Raw genomic sequence first — 16,938 nt, forward strand, 5'->3', positions numbered from 1 at the left:
CCCAAAGTGCTGATCATTCTGATAAGACCCATCAAGCACTCTTCAAAAGATTTAAGGAATAAAATAGGTTCCAGGAGAAACAGGCATTCTTAGGTTTTATCTCAGAAGTCTCGATCACATTTTTAGGTCTTTAAACAATAAACATCACTCTGGTTTTTCACTCAGGATATTACAAAACTATTATCTTTTATCTCTATCTGTTTACCAACTTCTCTGCTCTATTTTAATTTAAGAGTCCCTATGTCCACCTCCCTTAGCCATCAAGGCTCACAACAGTTCTACTTTGGATTAATGACTATCCTCAAAGTTTTTCCTGTTTAATCGAGCTATTTCTTCCACTATTACATATTCAGTAAGCACATTCTTTCTCCTGCCACCTCTCTAGCCTGAAAAACTCATTTCGTAAGTTAGATATTAGATATTCAGGCCATCCTCCATTGCACCTTCTGTTTTCTTTTATCAAGTGACAGTTACTATAAAGATTCCCATTTGGGTAAAATTACCTCGGGTATACATCTGTCCTTTCATGTTTTCTTCTGACTCCTTTAGAGGTTTTAATTTTACCTTTCAAATATATTTGGAATACTTAATTTTTTAAATGTGTCCTATATTCTCCTCAAACCATTATTAAATCCTCATTTCCCAACTCATTTGAAATGCTAACTTGATCACATACTAAGCTTCCATTTATTCAAGGACTGTCTCTGCACCCACTTGCATTCCTCCCTCCATCGGTTACTTTTGTTGATTTTTTTTTCTCCAATAACTAAAGTTAGAGATTGCTTCGGTGTATCTCTTTTCCATATTCCCCTCATAGGTTTCTTTTTTAAAGATTTTACTTATTTATTTGACAGAGAGACAGAGACAGCGAGAGACGGAACGCAAGCAAGGAGAGTGGGAGAGGGAGAAGCAGGCTTCCCGCGGAGCGCGATGCGGGGGCGGGGAGCCCGATGCGGGACTCGATCGCAGGACCCTGGGATCATGATCTGAGGGCAGACGCTTAACGACTGAGCCACCCTGGCGCCCTCCCCTCGCGGGTTTTTATTTGTCAACTAAGCAAACTAAAGCACCGGGGCCTGAGGCCCCGCCCCTTCCCTCCCCCTTCGCCCCGCCCCGCCCCGCCCCACCTCAGCCCGGAATCGCCGAGCGCCCCTCTCTGCCGCCTGGAGGCCGAGGCCGGAAGCGGAAGTGCGGCGGGGGCGCGGCCGAGGAGGAGCCAGGGTCGGCCGGGCAGGTCCGAGCCGCAGCCGGGGAACCGAGAGCCCGGGATCTCGGGTCCCACCCAGGAGGGGCTGGGCCTCGGGCAGTCCGCGGTCACGCCGGCATCCCTCCGTCCCTCCCCGGGGGCCTCAGGCTGTTCCTGAGGTCAGCCTCTAGGTCCGGACGCGCCGTCCCCCTCAGAATGCACGGTCCCCGTCCCCTCACCTGGGGGCCACTCTGCCTCCCTCTCCCCCCACCCCCGGACTTCCCGCCCTGTCTGGGGACAGTGGGGTTGTCACACACCGGCCGCTAGAGGGTAGTGGCCGGAGATGCTGCTCAACATCCCCCGATGATGCACGGGACCGCCCCCACGACAAAAAGTCATCCGGCCCTAGTGGCCGCAGTGCCAAGCTTGGGAAGCCCTGCTCTCTACAGGGCCTTCCGTCTCTGAGAGTCTTAAACGAGCTGTGGAACTCGGTTCAAAGTCAGCTGAGTCACTTAGCCGATGGACCCCCTAAGCGACCAGCCGTAGAAGCTTTGTCCCGCGAAATGAGTGAGCAAGGCGAACGCACACAGCCTGACGCCGCGTTCTCCCACTTGGGAGCAGACGGCTGGGTGGGAACCAGGCAACTTCGGCTCTCACTACACCTTAAATCAGTAAATTTTAAAAACGGTGAATGGGCGGTCTTTCTGTCCAACAACTATTATTCCTATAAAGGCCTCCCAAAAGCAATCTTTGTGCCCGCCCCCCCCCCCCCGCGCCACCCAGGCAAGAAGAGCATCTCTCTAGTTCCGAGTTTGCGTGGAAACCAGCCTCAGGCTCCACCTGTTCTCAGGGATCCGTGGATTTCCGTGTGACCAGGTGAGTTCCCCGTGGAAATTGTAGCAACAGGTTCCAGCAGCCTCCACTGCGCAGAACTGCCAATGGGCCCTTCCTGTGGGCAAGTGACACAAGGAGTCACTAAGAGTGAGGGTTAAAAATTAAATTACTCAGTTTTCTTAGAAAATACTCACTTGTCGAAAATTCTGGTTAAAGTTTTTCTTTGCATTTGGTTCAAAACTAAGATGATATGAAAAGGTCTATGTTAGAAAATCTTGCCCTCCCCTGTTCTTCCATCCGGTTCTTCCCTTAGCAATCTATATAGGTAATTGCTTTTAGTGATTTATCGTGCATTCTTATCCTTCTGGGTTTTCAAGTGAATACAAGCAAATGTATTCTTGTTTCCACTTTACTTACCCAAAACATTGTAGTACTGTATGCGTTTTTCTTTGTCTTGCGTTTTGTCCCTTAACATATACTGGAGATTTTTCCATTATTAGTTCATACTTTGCTCCTTGTAATGACGAATAGTATTAAAAACCAAGATCTAGACACTGGGTGTGCTAAGTAAGTGCCCCTTGAGTAGCATTCCTTCTAGGACCTTTCCCTGGATTTAGCTAGGAAATATATGTGTGTTTTTGGCCGGGCGGGGGAGAGGTTGTTCTTATTGTTTAAGGTTTTATTTTTATTTTTTAAAGATTTTTTAAAATTTATTTATTTGAGAGAGAGAGACCATGAGCAGGGGAAGGGGCAGACAGAAAGGGAGAAGTAGACTCCCCACTGAGCAGGGAGCCAGCCCACCTGGGGCTCCATCCCAGGACCCTGGGATCATGACCTGAGCCTAAGGCAGATGCTTAACCACCTGAGCCACCCAGGTGCCCCTAAAATTTTATTTTTAAGTAATCTCTACACCCAAGGTGGGGCTCAAACTTACAACCCCGAGATCAAGAGTCACACACTCCACCTACTGAGCTAGCCAGGTGCCCGGGAAATATATGTTTTTTAAATCATGAGTTTAACATGGTATTTCTAATTCAGTTTTAACTTTGCAGTGTTTTTTTCCCTTAACTTTTTGGATTTTATGTTAATTTTTATATGTTATACTAAAAATATTGGCTCCTAACAACATTGATTTATTGACTTAATGGTACTCTCCTTCCCTGTATATAAAAAATGACACTCAGAAACATTGCTGCCCATATCTAGCAACCCCACTTCTGGAAATATATTCTGAGTGTCAACCTCCCAAAATACAAAACAATATGAGATTATTCACGGGAGCATTATTTCCAGCAGCAAAAGATGAGAAGCAACTGAAATGTCCATCAGTAGGAAACTGGCAGAATTAGCAATATACTTTGTTTTATAAAGTCATAGGAAGGTATTGTTTTTTCAGACTGTTGTGGTAGTGTTTCCAAATTGATGAGCACTTAGGTTTCTCTTGTTGTTTGTTTTCAGTTTTGAGGATTGCAGTTGTATTTTTTTTTAAAGATGATTCCAAAGCCAAAATTCTCTGATAAGACATGTTCAGGGAATTCTAACTATAATTCCTGTCTCTTCTTCTCAATTATTCTCCTGCCCTTATTGGTCACCATTTATATTCATTTGTTTTATTCTCGCAGTATTTCTTTTGCATTTAGAAGTAAATGGGTATGTGTATCTGTGTATGTGTCTCTCTATATGCATCTATAAATGTATATATGCAAAATATATGGGTGCATATATACATACGTATATATGTGTCTCTCCTGGCCTTTCCCTTCTTACAAAAAGGAACATTCCATATCCTGTTTTGTACCTTGATTTTTTTTCTCTCCTTATATTTATTGGGGATAATAATCTCTATGAATACCTAGAGATCATCTCATTCTGTAATGGCTGCATGATTCTTCACTGTATGGATATCCCCTAGTTTATTCAACCAGTTCCCTATAGATGGTCATTTGTGTTGCTTTTAGTCCTTCGCTGTTATATATATTGTCACAGTAAATAGTCTTAGACATCGGTTTTAGTATTTCTGTATCTTTGAGAAAGATTTCTACAAGTGGAATTGACAGAGAAGAAGTAAACGTCTTCACAGTTTTGCATAATGGTGACAAATTTCCTTCTGTAGGATTACACCCCAGCAGTGTATGAGAGTGCCTTTGCGGACAGACTTTCCAATAAAGGGTCTTTCTTGATCTGACAGATAAGAAATAGTATCAGTGTAGTTGCAATCTGCCTCTCTGTTATTATGCATAAGATCACCAGTGATTCTACCAAGGGCGGTGTCCTTGAAATGGTTGAAACCAGAGTGTCCCAAGTTGAGGAGTCGGATACGAGGAAATGAGTCAAGGGGTAAAAACACTTTGCCTGTGATCAGGGAGAGACTAGGTGGAAACAGAAGGAAACCTGCCCTTATGATAGATTTATTTCACTACTAAAAACATTCCCCCATATGTATATTTACTGTTAAGCCAACATATTAGTAAAAATGGCTCAATATCAGGAATATGGATTTATAATAAAGACAGCAACGACAGAAACCTAATACTGAGTAGTTGAATAGCAGTCCAACAATTATTATTTTTTTATCATGGCAAAACCCACTTAAGGTAGAAATATTGAAAAGCCAGTAATATTCCCCCCTCTTGTAGGAATTAAATTAAAGAAGTTTGGGCATTCTACTGAAATGTCACTGTAACACATAGATGTCACCATAATATGAAAGTAATCTTTCTGTGAGGGTTACTTTTCTAAGCAGCAGGAAAAATGGTTAATAGAACACCCTAATTTAAATAAACTTAGCTTAAATTTAGAAATATATCAGCTTCTGAAAAACTCTCATTAGTAATAAATTTAGGAAATGGCTAGAGGTTGTGAACATCAAACAGGCAGTGCCTGAGGAGGCAGGAGAGCGGCTGGACTGAGTCCTTTGTGTGGTTGAGAACAACTGATGGACAAAGGCGAGGTTTGGGAGGCTGGGTTCAGAGAGACATTTCTGAGCTGTTTTTCTAGATGGTAGAACAGGGTCAGGTGATGACAGAGTCTAGGGTGGTGCCGATGGAAGGTGCGGCCAACGTGGTTGGGGACCAACTCGTAACACAGTGAGGGTCATCCTCACGCCCTCTGATGTTGTCCGAGGGCAGTGGGACTGGAGATCCAAAGACTAATGGGAGGCAGGTGCCAGTGTCTCTATTTGGCAAAGGGGTCGTAGCTGGGAATGTGTTTGTGACAACCACTTGGACGGGAAGAATGTGCCCTGAGACTCGGTGAAGCTGAGGATTTAAATGGGGGTGACACAGGCATGTGCTGGTTGTACCATTTAGGACTCTTCACATGCTAATAAGCAAAGTAAAGACCCAGAATTGGAGACCCCACTTGCATTTAAAGGAGGACATGGTGGGCAGGCTGAGCCCTGTTCATCCTCAGTAGCCTGGAGAGGGAGAAAGGCTGTGAAAGCGTCCTGTTTTCCCATTTCTTCCAGAGCCTGGCCTGCGTGCACTGTAGGGACGAGGGGAGGAGCATCCGGGTTCTCTGTCTGAGTCACAGGATGGCAGCCATGGTTCTGTCCCCCACTTGCGGTAAGTCGGGGGGCCCTCAAAATCCAAGCGTTAAAGGTCCCTGCACCACAGAGCAGGAAAGGAGGGGCTGAGCAGTGAGGCAGGAGTAGAGCCTGAATGCCCGGGGGCACTGGGACCCCAAGTGGTTCTTGGGATTTGGGGTGTTGGTGGTTTGAGTGTCTGTGGAGGTCTCACCTGTGTCCTGAATATGGGAAAGCCTTTAAATTTACCTCAAATTCTTTCCATAAACTTGATAAAATGACAGTGCTGTCCCTTGAACTTCAATTTCCTCATCTGTGAAATGGGAATTATCATCTTTTCTTCCGCTGCAGTAAGAGTCTTGGCCCTGTTTTCTAGCCCTGGTGAGACAGGGCTCTGCTCTGGTATCCTGTGAAAGGGGTGTGTGTGTGTGTGTGTGTGTGTGTATGGTCAATTACAGGTAAGTGAGGAAGCCGTGTGTGTGTGTGTGTGTGTGTGTGTGTGTGTGGTCAATTACAGGTAGGTGAGGAAGCCTCCAAACTGGTGAGAGCTAGAATATAGAGCAATCCTGGACTCTTCTGACTCATTTCTTCTCCAGCTCAGTCTTCCCTGTACTCAGTCTCTCCTCAAAAACGATGCACAGAGGAGGAAGGGTTGGTTCATGGCTTCCTGACAAGCTGGTTACTGGTGAGTCACATATTTTTTTCCCAAATAATTATTCTTTTGACCAAAAGTTGGACTTACCTTTCAGGGCCTGGAGCCCCACAGCCAAACCAGGTCCTCAGGCATTCCAGGATTTCTGGGCATCTGGCGGTGGATAAAGGGTTGTCGGTGTTTATCAACATTTTCTATATTTTCCTAACTTCCTCCAGAGTCACTTTATACATTACATTATTATCAGTTTTAAAGGAAAGACATGACAGTGTCCTATATTCAAGCAATTGGTGATGGCCACTGGGGAGTATCTCTGACATCTGCCATGTCCCCGGCCTATGCTCAGCTTGAGATCGAGGGAAATAAGACTGCAGGATTCCACGGTCTCACTGGAATAAGGGACTCACCTACGTGTTAGAGGTACATTTCACCTTGGGAGTGGGTGTCAGTAGGCAGGAGAGGAGCCCTGCAGGCTGAGCCCAGGAGCAGTGGAGAACAGAGCTCAGAACCCTGCCCATACATCTTGTGCTTGGGGTTCCAACCTATTTCTACTCCTGTCCTCCTATCAACTTGGTGGGGGTGGTCCTTGGCTAAGCCATGATGCTTGTGACGGCTCAGGACTTGGTGACCTTCGAGGATGTGGCTGTGGAGTTCACACGGGAGGAGTGGGCACTGCTGGACCCTTCTCAAAGAACACTGTACAGAGACATGATGCGGGAGAACTGCAGGAACCTGGCATCGCTGGGTAAGCTTGACCTCAGCCCTGCATTTATTTAATGACTCAGGTAATAAGTCTTTTCTTTTTTTAATTCATGTAACATTCACAGAACAGAAAACATCTTTAATGTATAATTCAGTGATTTTTAGTCATGCCACAGTGTTGTGCAACCATCTCTAATTCCAGAGCATTTATTGCACCAAAAATAAACCCTATAATCATTAAGTAGCCACTCCCTTTCCCACCTACTCCAGCCACTGGCTACCATGGATCTACTCTGTCTCTATGGTTTTTACCTGTTCTGGACATTGCATATAAATGGAATCATACAATATGTAGCCTTTTGTATCTGACTTCTTTTGCTTAGAATAAAGTTCTCAAGGTTCAGCCATGCTGTAGCATGTGTCGAACTTTATTCCTTTTTCTGGCTGAACGTTATTCCATGGTGTATATATACCGCTTTCTCTGTGCCCACTCCTCAGTCGATGAACATTTGAGTTGTTTCCACCTTTTGGCTACTGTGAAGAGTGCTGTGCTCTGCTATGAACATTCATGTATGTTTTTGCCTGAACATTTGTTTTCAATTCTCTTGTACGTTTGCCTAGAAGTGGGATTCCTGGGTCATATGGTCTTTCAATGTTTAACTTTTTGGGGAACCTCCAAACTTTTCTCCATGGTACCTGTGCACCATTTACATTCCCACCAACAGTGTGGGAACACTTGGTTATTTGCATTACCCTAAAGAATAATAAGATGGGTCCTTTTTCCATGTACTTGTTAGCCATTTGTATATCTTCTTTCAGAAAATGTGTATTTGAGTCCTTTGCCCACTTTGAGAGGGCTGGGGTTGTTTGCCTTTTTATTGTTGAGTTGTAAGAATTCTTTATATATTCAGGATGCTGGACCCTTATCAAATAGATGATTTGCAAATATTTTCTCCCATTCTATGGATTGTTTTCTCACTTTCTTGAAGGATAGTTTTGCTGCATATGGAATTAATGGATGACAGGGTTTTTTTCCTTTCAGCACTCTGAATATGTCATCCCACTGCTTTATGGCCTCTGCAATTTCTGATGTAAAATCAGCTGTTAATCTGATTGATGGTGATCCCATATATGTGATGAACTAAAAATTCTCTTGTTGCTTTCAGGATACTCTCTTAGTTTTTAGCTTTCAGCAGTTTGATTATAATGTGTCTCAATTTTGTCTCCTTGAGTTTATCCTCTTCGGTGTTCATTAAGTTTCTTGGATATGTAGATTCATGGCTTTCTTCAGTTTGGGGAATTTTTTGGCCATTTATCTTTTTAAAATATTGTTTCTGCCCCTTTCTCCGTCTCCTCTCCTTCAAGAACTCCATTATGCACATGTTGGTTGTTTGATGGTGTCCCACAGGTTTCTTATGCTCTGTTCTTTTTTTTTTCTCTATGCTCTTCAAATTGGGCAATCTCAATTGACCCATCTTCAAGTTCACTGATTCTTTCTTCCACCAGATCAAGTTTGCTGATAAACTTTTCTAGTCAATGTTTCATTTTAATTTATTGTACTTCCCACTCCAAAATTTGTTTGGTTCTGTTTTATAATTTCTTTCACTATTTGTTGAGAATCCATTTTCATGGTTTCCTTTAGCTCTTTGCATGTGCTTAAAATAGTTGAAGTCTTGGTCTAGGGGTGCCTGGGTGGCTCAGTCGTTAAGCATCTGCCTTCGGCTCAGGTCATGATCCCAGGGTCCTGGGATCGGGCCCCACATCGGGCTCCCTGCTCACCGGGAAGCCTGCTTCTCCCTCTCCCACTCCCCCTGCTTGTGTTCCTTTTCTCGATGTGTCTCCCTCTGTCAAATAAATAAAATCTTTAAAAAAAAAAAGAAATCTTGGTCTAGTAAGTCTCTTCCTCAGGGACAGTGTCTCTTAATTTCCTTTTTCTGTAATGGCCATGCTTTTTTGTTTCTTTGCATGCCTCATAATTTGTTGAAAACTCCAAAACGTTTGGAATGTTAGGATAGTTCTGTAAGTCAGAGATTCCCCCATCCCCAAGGTTTATTGTTGTTGCTTGTTCTAGTTAGTATTGTTTGGTGACATTTTCTGAACTAATTTTGTAATGTCTGTATTTGTCGTGTGTGGCCACTGCAATCTCTATTTTGTTAAGTTAACGGTCAGCTAGTGATTTATCAGAGGTTTCCTTAAATGCCTGGAACTCCAAAACTCCCAGTCTTTGCAGATGGTCTCTGTGTATATAGGAGCATGCCTTCAAAACTCAGTTTACAACTGTGCCTTAGCCTTCACTTCCTGCTTGTGTAGAGCCTGAAGGTCAGTCAAAGGTGAAGGCTTAGTGCCTTTTCAGATACTTTCTGGACGTACACCCAACCCTGGGTATGTACATGTTCTATATTCCTAGGACTGTGGGAGCTTTTCAAAGCCCCTTTCCCCCAAAGCATCTTGTTCCCTGCTTTTCCTCTGAGACTTTTTGGCTAGTCTTATGTGTGCTTTAGTGATCTTCCCTTGCCCCAAGCAGCAGTAGCTACATTTAAATGTAGTCAGTACATGCCCCAGCCCTCCACCCCGATAGCCACTTCAATTCCGGGAGAGTTTGGAGTTAAACGAAATAAAGGCAAGCCCTTTGAGCCAGTCCTTCTGGGAGCCACCAGGAAGGTCAAAACAGACAATCACACTTCTTTGAAAATAAGATTTGTCCTACTTCTACCAGTACTAAGAACACAGATTGTTGTCTTCAAAACGCTTGCTGGGGTGGGACGGAGGATAGGGTGAGGATCAGCTAAAATGTCACAAAGCTTTCTTACAGATTCAGCTGTTTGTCTTGATTAAGCATTTTCCTTGTTGCTGTAAGCTCTTGATCACTTCCCAGAGTTTTAGTAATTTGAACAGTTTTTACCTGTTAATTTGCTTTTTTTTTTTTTTTTTTTTGTGGAGGTTAGACTTTTAGAGTTCCCTACTCCACCATTTTTGCTGACATCACTTCTCAGAATTCTTTCTTGAGCACCTTTATATTCCTAGGCCTGTGCTAGGAATTGGGAATACAGTGGTGAACAAGACAGATGTGGTCCCTACCATCATGGAGCTTATACTCTAATGCCTGCCCTAGGCACCAAAGATCTAGTCCTGGCCCTGACTTTATATTCTCTGTGCATAAAAGTTTTGGAACTTTTAAATATGTATTTGAGCTTGGGTATTAGCTTCTGGTACTAGTTATTCCCCCAGGCACCCTGGGTATCGACTGAGGATACTTTCATTTTTTTTTTTTTTCACTATGAAAGAGAGCTACTATATTTATTAGAATTTAGGGATAATTAGCCCATTGTTCCTAAAGCCACACCTGCTTATCTTCAGAAGTAGGGGCTTCAGTTTCATGGTGGGGCTCATTTTCCCCTGTAGAGTTCCCCTACATACTATGTCTTTTCTTTATGTATAGGAAATCAAGTTGATAAGCCTGGTCTGGTGTCTGAATTGGAACAAGAAGATAAAGTGATTACAGAGGAAATCAGAATTCTCCCAGGCAACTGTCCAGGTGAGCACCAGGTAGATTGTGAGTCCTTGTGAGGAATATGTCTGGCCTGTGGCTTGGGAGTTTGGAGTATTACATTAGGAAATGTCACTCAGGGAATTTTGTAAAATGCCCTTTTTTTCCCTGACAAGATCAAAAGCTTTTAGGATACGCCTCCTTGTGTACCTTCGTTGCTTCCTCTTAAATTCTCTGTTCATCACTTCACACTTTACTTCAGCCTTAGAAGAAGAAAAAAGACATGTCTATTTTCCTTCTTAAATGTAAGTTTCATGTGAGCTCCATCCCACTTTACATTCCTGACAATTCCTTCTTCTGTCAGCCTCCATCTCAATCTTCCTAGGGTCTTTTTCTAAAAATACCTAAAATTGGGGCACCTGGGTGGCTCAGTCGGCTAAGCGTCTGCCTTCAGTTCCGGCTTCATATTCTTTCTCGCTATCTCTGTTGCTATCTCTCTCTCTCTCTGAAATAAATACAATCTTTTAAAAATACCTAAAAGTGTCATACCTGTGTCCCTTTCATGGCAAACCTCCTGAAAAACGCTAATCCTTTAAGGTCTGCCTTCACTAATATGTGCATTTTATTTTTTATTTTCTCCAAAAACTTAAACTTCTTTTCAGTTTGTTTCAGATTTGGAGACTCTACTTAAAGCCAAAGGGTTAACTTCTAAGCAGCATGTTTTTAGAAAAGAACAATATGAAGGTGTAAAAATGGTAAGATTTCTAATTTTCCACAGTAGGAATATGCCACAAATTAGAAAAACTACAAAGTTACCAAGAGAGTCATTCTCCCAAGAGAAAGTGGCCTCTGAAGAGATACCATGAAACTATTGTGAATTTTGAGAAAAATGATTTCAGTTATTTCTTCCCTGAGCATCTCCATAATTGTTTCCATAAATGTGACTCACATATTAAAGATTTCAAACATAAACGTGTTAAGCCTATCAGAAAACTGTTCTCTGTATATGATAAAGACTTGTGGCACCACAACCATCTTTTCTAACTTCTGATCACTCAAACTAGCATAAAGTAGCAAAAATGCCAAATTATAATGTTATACATAACAGAATTCCTGGGAGAGAGAATTCCTACGATAGCATTGAATATTAAAAATACTATAAATTATAGTTATCATTCGTCTCTTAATCAACAGGAAAGAAATCATCTTGGAGTGAAACTCAATGAATGTAATCAGTGCTTTAAAATCTTCAGCACAAAATCTAACCTCACTCAGCACAAGAGAATTCATACTGGAGAAAAACCCTGTGACTATAATCAGTGTGGCAAATCCTTTAGCAGTAGTTCTTACTTGACTGTTCATAAGAGAATACATAATGGGGAGAAACCCTATGAATGCACTGACTGTGGGAAAGCCTTCAGTAATCCCTCTTTCCTTAGGCTGCATGTGAGAATTCACACTGGAGAAAAACCTTACAAATGTAATCAGTGTCTTCATGTCTTCCGTACTAGATGTATCCTCAAAAGGCGCAAGAGAGTTCATACTGGGGAGAATCATTATGAATGTAATCAGTGTGGCAAGGCCTTCAGCACGAGGTCTTCCCTTACCGTGCACAACAGAATTCATACAGGGGAGAAACCTTATGAGTGCCACGATTGTGGGAAAGCCTTTAGGAAGAGCTCCCATCTGACCCAGCACGCGAGAACTCATACTGGGGAAAAACCCTATGAGTGTGATCAGTGCGGAAAAAATCCTTCAGCAGTAGTTTTTCTCACTGTGCACAAGAGAATACATAATGGAGAGAAACCCTATGAATGTAGTGACTGTGGGAAAGCATCTAATAATCTCTCATCTGTTAAGAAACACGTGGGAACTCACACTGGAGAAAACCCTATGAATGTAATCATTGTGGGAAATCTTTCAGCAGTAACTCTTACCTTTCTGTGCACAAGAGAATTCGTAATAGGTAGATAGGAACGCAGCGACTATGGGAAAGCATTCATTGGTTTCTCATCCCTCCAACATCTTGGGAACTCATGCTGGATGTAGAAATTATCTTTGCATAACAAATTAGCCCCAAAACTTAGTGCTTTAAAGCAACAAACATTTATTATCTCACAATTTATGTAGGTCAGGGGTTCAGAAATGGATTAGCTATGTAATTCTGGTTCTAGTTCCCTCACGAGGTTGCAACCAATATGTCGACAGAACTGAAGTCTTTAGGACTGAAGGGGTCACTTTGAAGATTGATTATTCACATGCCTGACAAACAAGTGCCAGTTGTTGGCATGGGACCTGTGGTTCCTTGCCATGTAGGCCTCTCTGCAGTGATGAGTGTCTTTATAATATGGCAGCAAGTTCTCCCCAAATAATGTGATCCAAAAGAGCCAATGCAGAAGCCATAATGTCTTTTATGACCTAGCCACAGAAGGATATATTCTCTTCATCTGTATTGTGTTGGTCACCCACACTGGTTCTGACTCAGTGTGGGAGGGAACTACACAAGATATGGATACAAGGAGACAGAAAACGCTGGGAACCATCTTGGAGATCAATCATGACTCAGTGAAGAAAAGCTATCAGCAGATCCTCCTTCTAATCCAGTCAATATGGAATAGCATTCCATAGCCCAAATGTTAACTCACTGTGGACAGAAACCCTATAAGTGCCGACTTTGTGGTAAAACTTTTACCTCATACTCTCACAGAAGAAAAAAATTACCAACTGGGGAGAAACAGGAGGCATGCATTGGCTAAAGGAAAGCCTTTCGTGGTATCTCGTGAATCACATGAAATTCACACAAAGGGAAAACCCTATGAAGATCATCAAAATGGAAAACTCTTCAGAAGACACTCATCCTTTAAGACATACATAAGAAATCACACTGTACAGGAACACTGTATATAAGGAATATGGAAGGAGACAATTGGCACTCTCGACTCTACTTTACTCTCCCCTGCTCTGTGCCTTGAGAGGTTAATGGACTATATCAGTGGGCTCATATACCTCAGGCTTCTGTTTGGGTTGGTCAGTGGGGAGCCCAGGTAGGAGATCAGAGGGCTAGAGGAGAGTGAGTCCACCCCACAGCATATCCCTGCAGGAGAATTGGGTTCTGGATGCTACACTTGGCCACTTTTCAGTCCCTGTATTGCAGCCCTCTCCCCTCTTCCTACCATGCCCCAAATTTTCAATAATCACTCCCTTCTCTGTCCTTCCTTGTTCTTCTTCCAGTCATTGAATATGCACTATCCCTTTTTTGTTTCCTTACACCCTGCCTGCAATTGTTCTGGTATAGTGATACACCAATGTACTGAGAATATAATGAAAGGTCTTTACCATTTTCTACAAGGCCCCAAACAATTCAGATCCACTGCAGAGCCGACCTCACCTTCCACCACTCCTGTTTACTTCCTACACTATAGTTGCCTGGTCTTGCTGTAGCCCCATCATCCCAGCACAGTTCAATATCAGGGTCTCTGTAATGCCTAGACTGATATTCCCAACATAGCTACAGAGCTCACTCGCTCAGTTTACTTCAGTTTCTGCCAAAATGTCGCTTGAATTGAAAGGCTTTCATTCCCACTCCAAATATATGAGCAAGTCTCCAGTTCCCACGTTTATTATCTTTACTGGGAGTTATTCATATCAATAGCACTTACCACCATCTGACTGACTCTATATATACCTCTTTATTTGACTAATATTTATTCCCCATCCCAACCCCCACTATGTTGTGAACACCATGAAAGCAAGGACTGTATGTTTGATTTATCAGTGTAGATCCTGTGCCATAGCCACGCCTGGTACAGAGGCAGTGTTCTATTGCATAGCAATTAAGAGTATGGACTCTGGAGAGAAACTATTTGAGTTCAAGTCCAGCCCCTACTGCTTAATCACCTGGTTACCTCAGGCAAGTAAAAAGCACTTTGTGCCAGTTTTTTCATTTATAAAATGCTAACAATGAGAGTGCCTACTTTGTAAACTTGTATTGAAGGTTCAATTAATTAATATATGTAAAGCACTTGGGAGACTACCTCGTATATAGGAAACCCTATCTATATATTTCATTTTTTATTGTGAATTAATTAAAATTAATTGTAGGATTATACCAAGCAAAACAAGCCAGACACAAAAAAGTAAATACCATATGATTCTATTTACATAGATTTCTAGAACAGGCAGAAAATAATCTGGAGGGGGGTGGAGAACAGGGGTTGCAACTAAGTGTGAGGCAAGGGATGTGAGGCAGTAGCTGGGATTGACTGGGAAAGGACAAGAAGGAACTTCACAGGGTGAGAAAATGTTTTATGTCTTGATAGGAGTGTAAGTTACACAGATATATGCATTTGGCAGAATGCATCAAACTGTACACTTAAGATCTGTACATTGCACTGCATGTAAGTTATGCCTCAATTTAAAACTCAATTCGCTAAGTGAAAGAGACAAAAAGCCACATGTTGTATGATTCCATTGTATGACATTCTGGAAAAGACAAGACTGTGGGGAAGGACAAATCAGTAGTTGCTAGTGATAAGAGGTAGAAGATAGGATAACAACAAAGGCATAGCACAAGGGAATTCAGGAGTTTTGGTACTGTCCTGTAGCAGGACAAATCTCTCTGTATTTTTTCAAAACTTACAGAACATTAAACCACAAAGAGTGAATACTATTACAGGTTAAAACAAAAAACAATCACCAGGTAGCAGAGGTAACACAAAATGGAATACAGACTATAACAAATGAACCTAACTGTATTACAAATGAGTATCATAACCACACTGAAGAGGATGGAGAAGAAACCTAACTTACTTAGGAAAACTGTATTTTGACCAGAGACGATAAGGCTAAAAGCAAAAAGAACTGTACAGAAATCCTGTACTAGAGTTAATAAATTTGTTTCTCTCAAGGGTACGGGTTGGCAATTCTGAAACCACTTTATGTATATACTAGGGTTGGACAACTAAGTATATATGTTGTAGATCATTAAAGCCAGTTTCTTGCTCTCAGAGACATTACAAAAAAGGAAAGAGAAAGGGTAGAGTGGACCCTGTGGTGTTGGATTGGAATTGGAGATAGAAGTAAGAACTTGGGGTTTTTTGAAAGATGATGATAGATACATAACTAGATAAGCACAGTGGTATGCGTATGCCTGAAGTGGAGTACATACATGTATTTTCAACCTCTGTCTGTAGAGAAGAAGACCTAGAAGTAGTGGCACTTCAGTAGCAATGAGTATACCTGGCACCTAGATGTAGGTTTGTAAATGCCATTCTCAAAAAAAGGGGGGATGGTAACCAGGGCTCCTTGGAGAAGTGGTTAATTCCAGGGCTATGGCAGAGAAAATATAAAATGATCCTGGAATATCTTGTGATAAAGTAAAGAAATGCTCAAAAGGTGCTGGGCGCTTGTTGAAAGAACACAGGTGCCAACCTAAATGCTCTTTTAATAAAGAAGGAAGAGCCCCAGGGAAGTCCAAAAAATCTGCCTAAAAATTTCCTTCAGGTCTTTGAAAAACACTTAACCTGTAACTACACAGGAAAAGTCACTAGGAGGCTTAGCCAAGAATAGCTACTGAAAGGTGAAGAGTGGCACAGAAATTTCAGAGGACACACATTCTAGGAATTGGAGGTTGGTTTTTGGACTCATCCACAGTGGAGTGACCTTGGGGAAAATCCATTTCGACCAATACCCTAGAAATGCCACACCATGATATGTATCATGCACTGAGGAAGAGATACACCTTAGGAGTAAATGCAAAATTGAAATAAACCTGCCCTTACAAAATTTAAAAACTCGAGGTGATCCATTAGTCCTATAACTGCCTGCCATTACAAAACTTAATCATTAGAAGAATAATCAAGAGCCTCTACAATGTATCATTAACAATATCCAGCACACAATAAAAAATTACTAGACATGCAAAGAAACAGGAGAATGTACCAATTATGAATGTGTAAGTCAATAGAGGCTGACCCAGAAACAATCAAGGTATTGGAGTCAGCAGACAAGGACTTCAAAATAATTATGAAAAATATGTTTTTTTAAAATGAAGGAAATGGGCACCTCTGTGGCTCAGTCAGTTGAACGTCCAACTCTTGGTTTCAGTTCAAGTAATGATCTTGGGGTTGTGGGATTGAGCCCCACATCAGCCACTGTGCTTAGCATGGAGTCTGCTTCAGATTCTCCCTCCCCTTCCCTACCATTCAATCTCTCAAATAAATAAATAAAATCTTTTAAAATAAATAAACAATAAAAATGAAGGGAACATTGACAAATTGTGGAAAACTGAAACCAAACTGCAAAGCTTCAAAGCAACCAAAGGAACACATTACTTTAGAATAATAAGAATAATAATAATACTCTAGAATAATAAGACTAATGATGACTTTTTAAAAGAAACCATAGAAACAGAAAGACAATAAATGACATCTAAAGGATTAGATTGAAAAAGAAAAAAAAAGCTTCTCAGTCTAAAATTGTATAACTTGACAAAATGTTCTTCAAAAGTGAGGATGAAATGAAAATGTTTACCAGTGGATTTTTTTAAGAGCTGA

The 16,938-nt window shown here is 41.8% G+C and overlaps 1 protein-coding gene across 1 annotated transcript; it reads left to right on the top strand.

Moving 5' to 3' along the window:
- The first annotated feature begins 1,979 nt into the window (after positions 1 to 1,979).
- LOC114200871 (uncharacterized) lies at positions 1,980 to 12,354 on the top strand. Its single transcript, XM_028093211.1, is given in 8 exon segments — positions 1,980 to 2,062; positions 5,487 to 5,583; positions 6,140 to 6,228; positions 6,814 to 6,940; positions 10,337 to 10,432; positions 11,057 to 11,139; positions 11,579 to 12,266; positions 12,269 to 12,354. Coding segments are annotated over 7 exon segments (1,200 nt in total). The 5' UTR covers positions 1,980 to 2,062; positions 5,487 to 5,552.
- The last annotated feature ends 4,584 nt before the right edge of the window (positions 12,355 to 16,938 follow it).

The sequence above is a fragment of the Eumetopias jubatus genome, unplaced genomic scaffold, assembly GCF_037043125.1.
Source record: "Eumetopias jubatus isolate StellerSeaLion01/CBP00866 unplaced genomic scaffold, mEumJub1_p1.0 scaffold_1, whole genome shotgun sequence".
Taxonomy (NCBI): domain Eukaryota; kingdom Metazoa; phylum Chordata; class Mammalia; order Carnivora; family Otariidae; genus Eumetopias; species Eumetopias jubatus.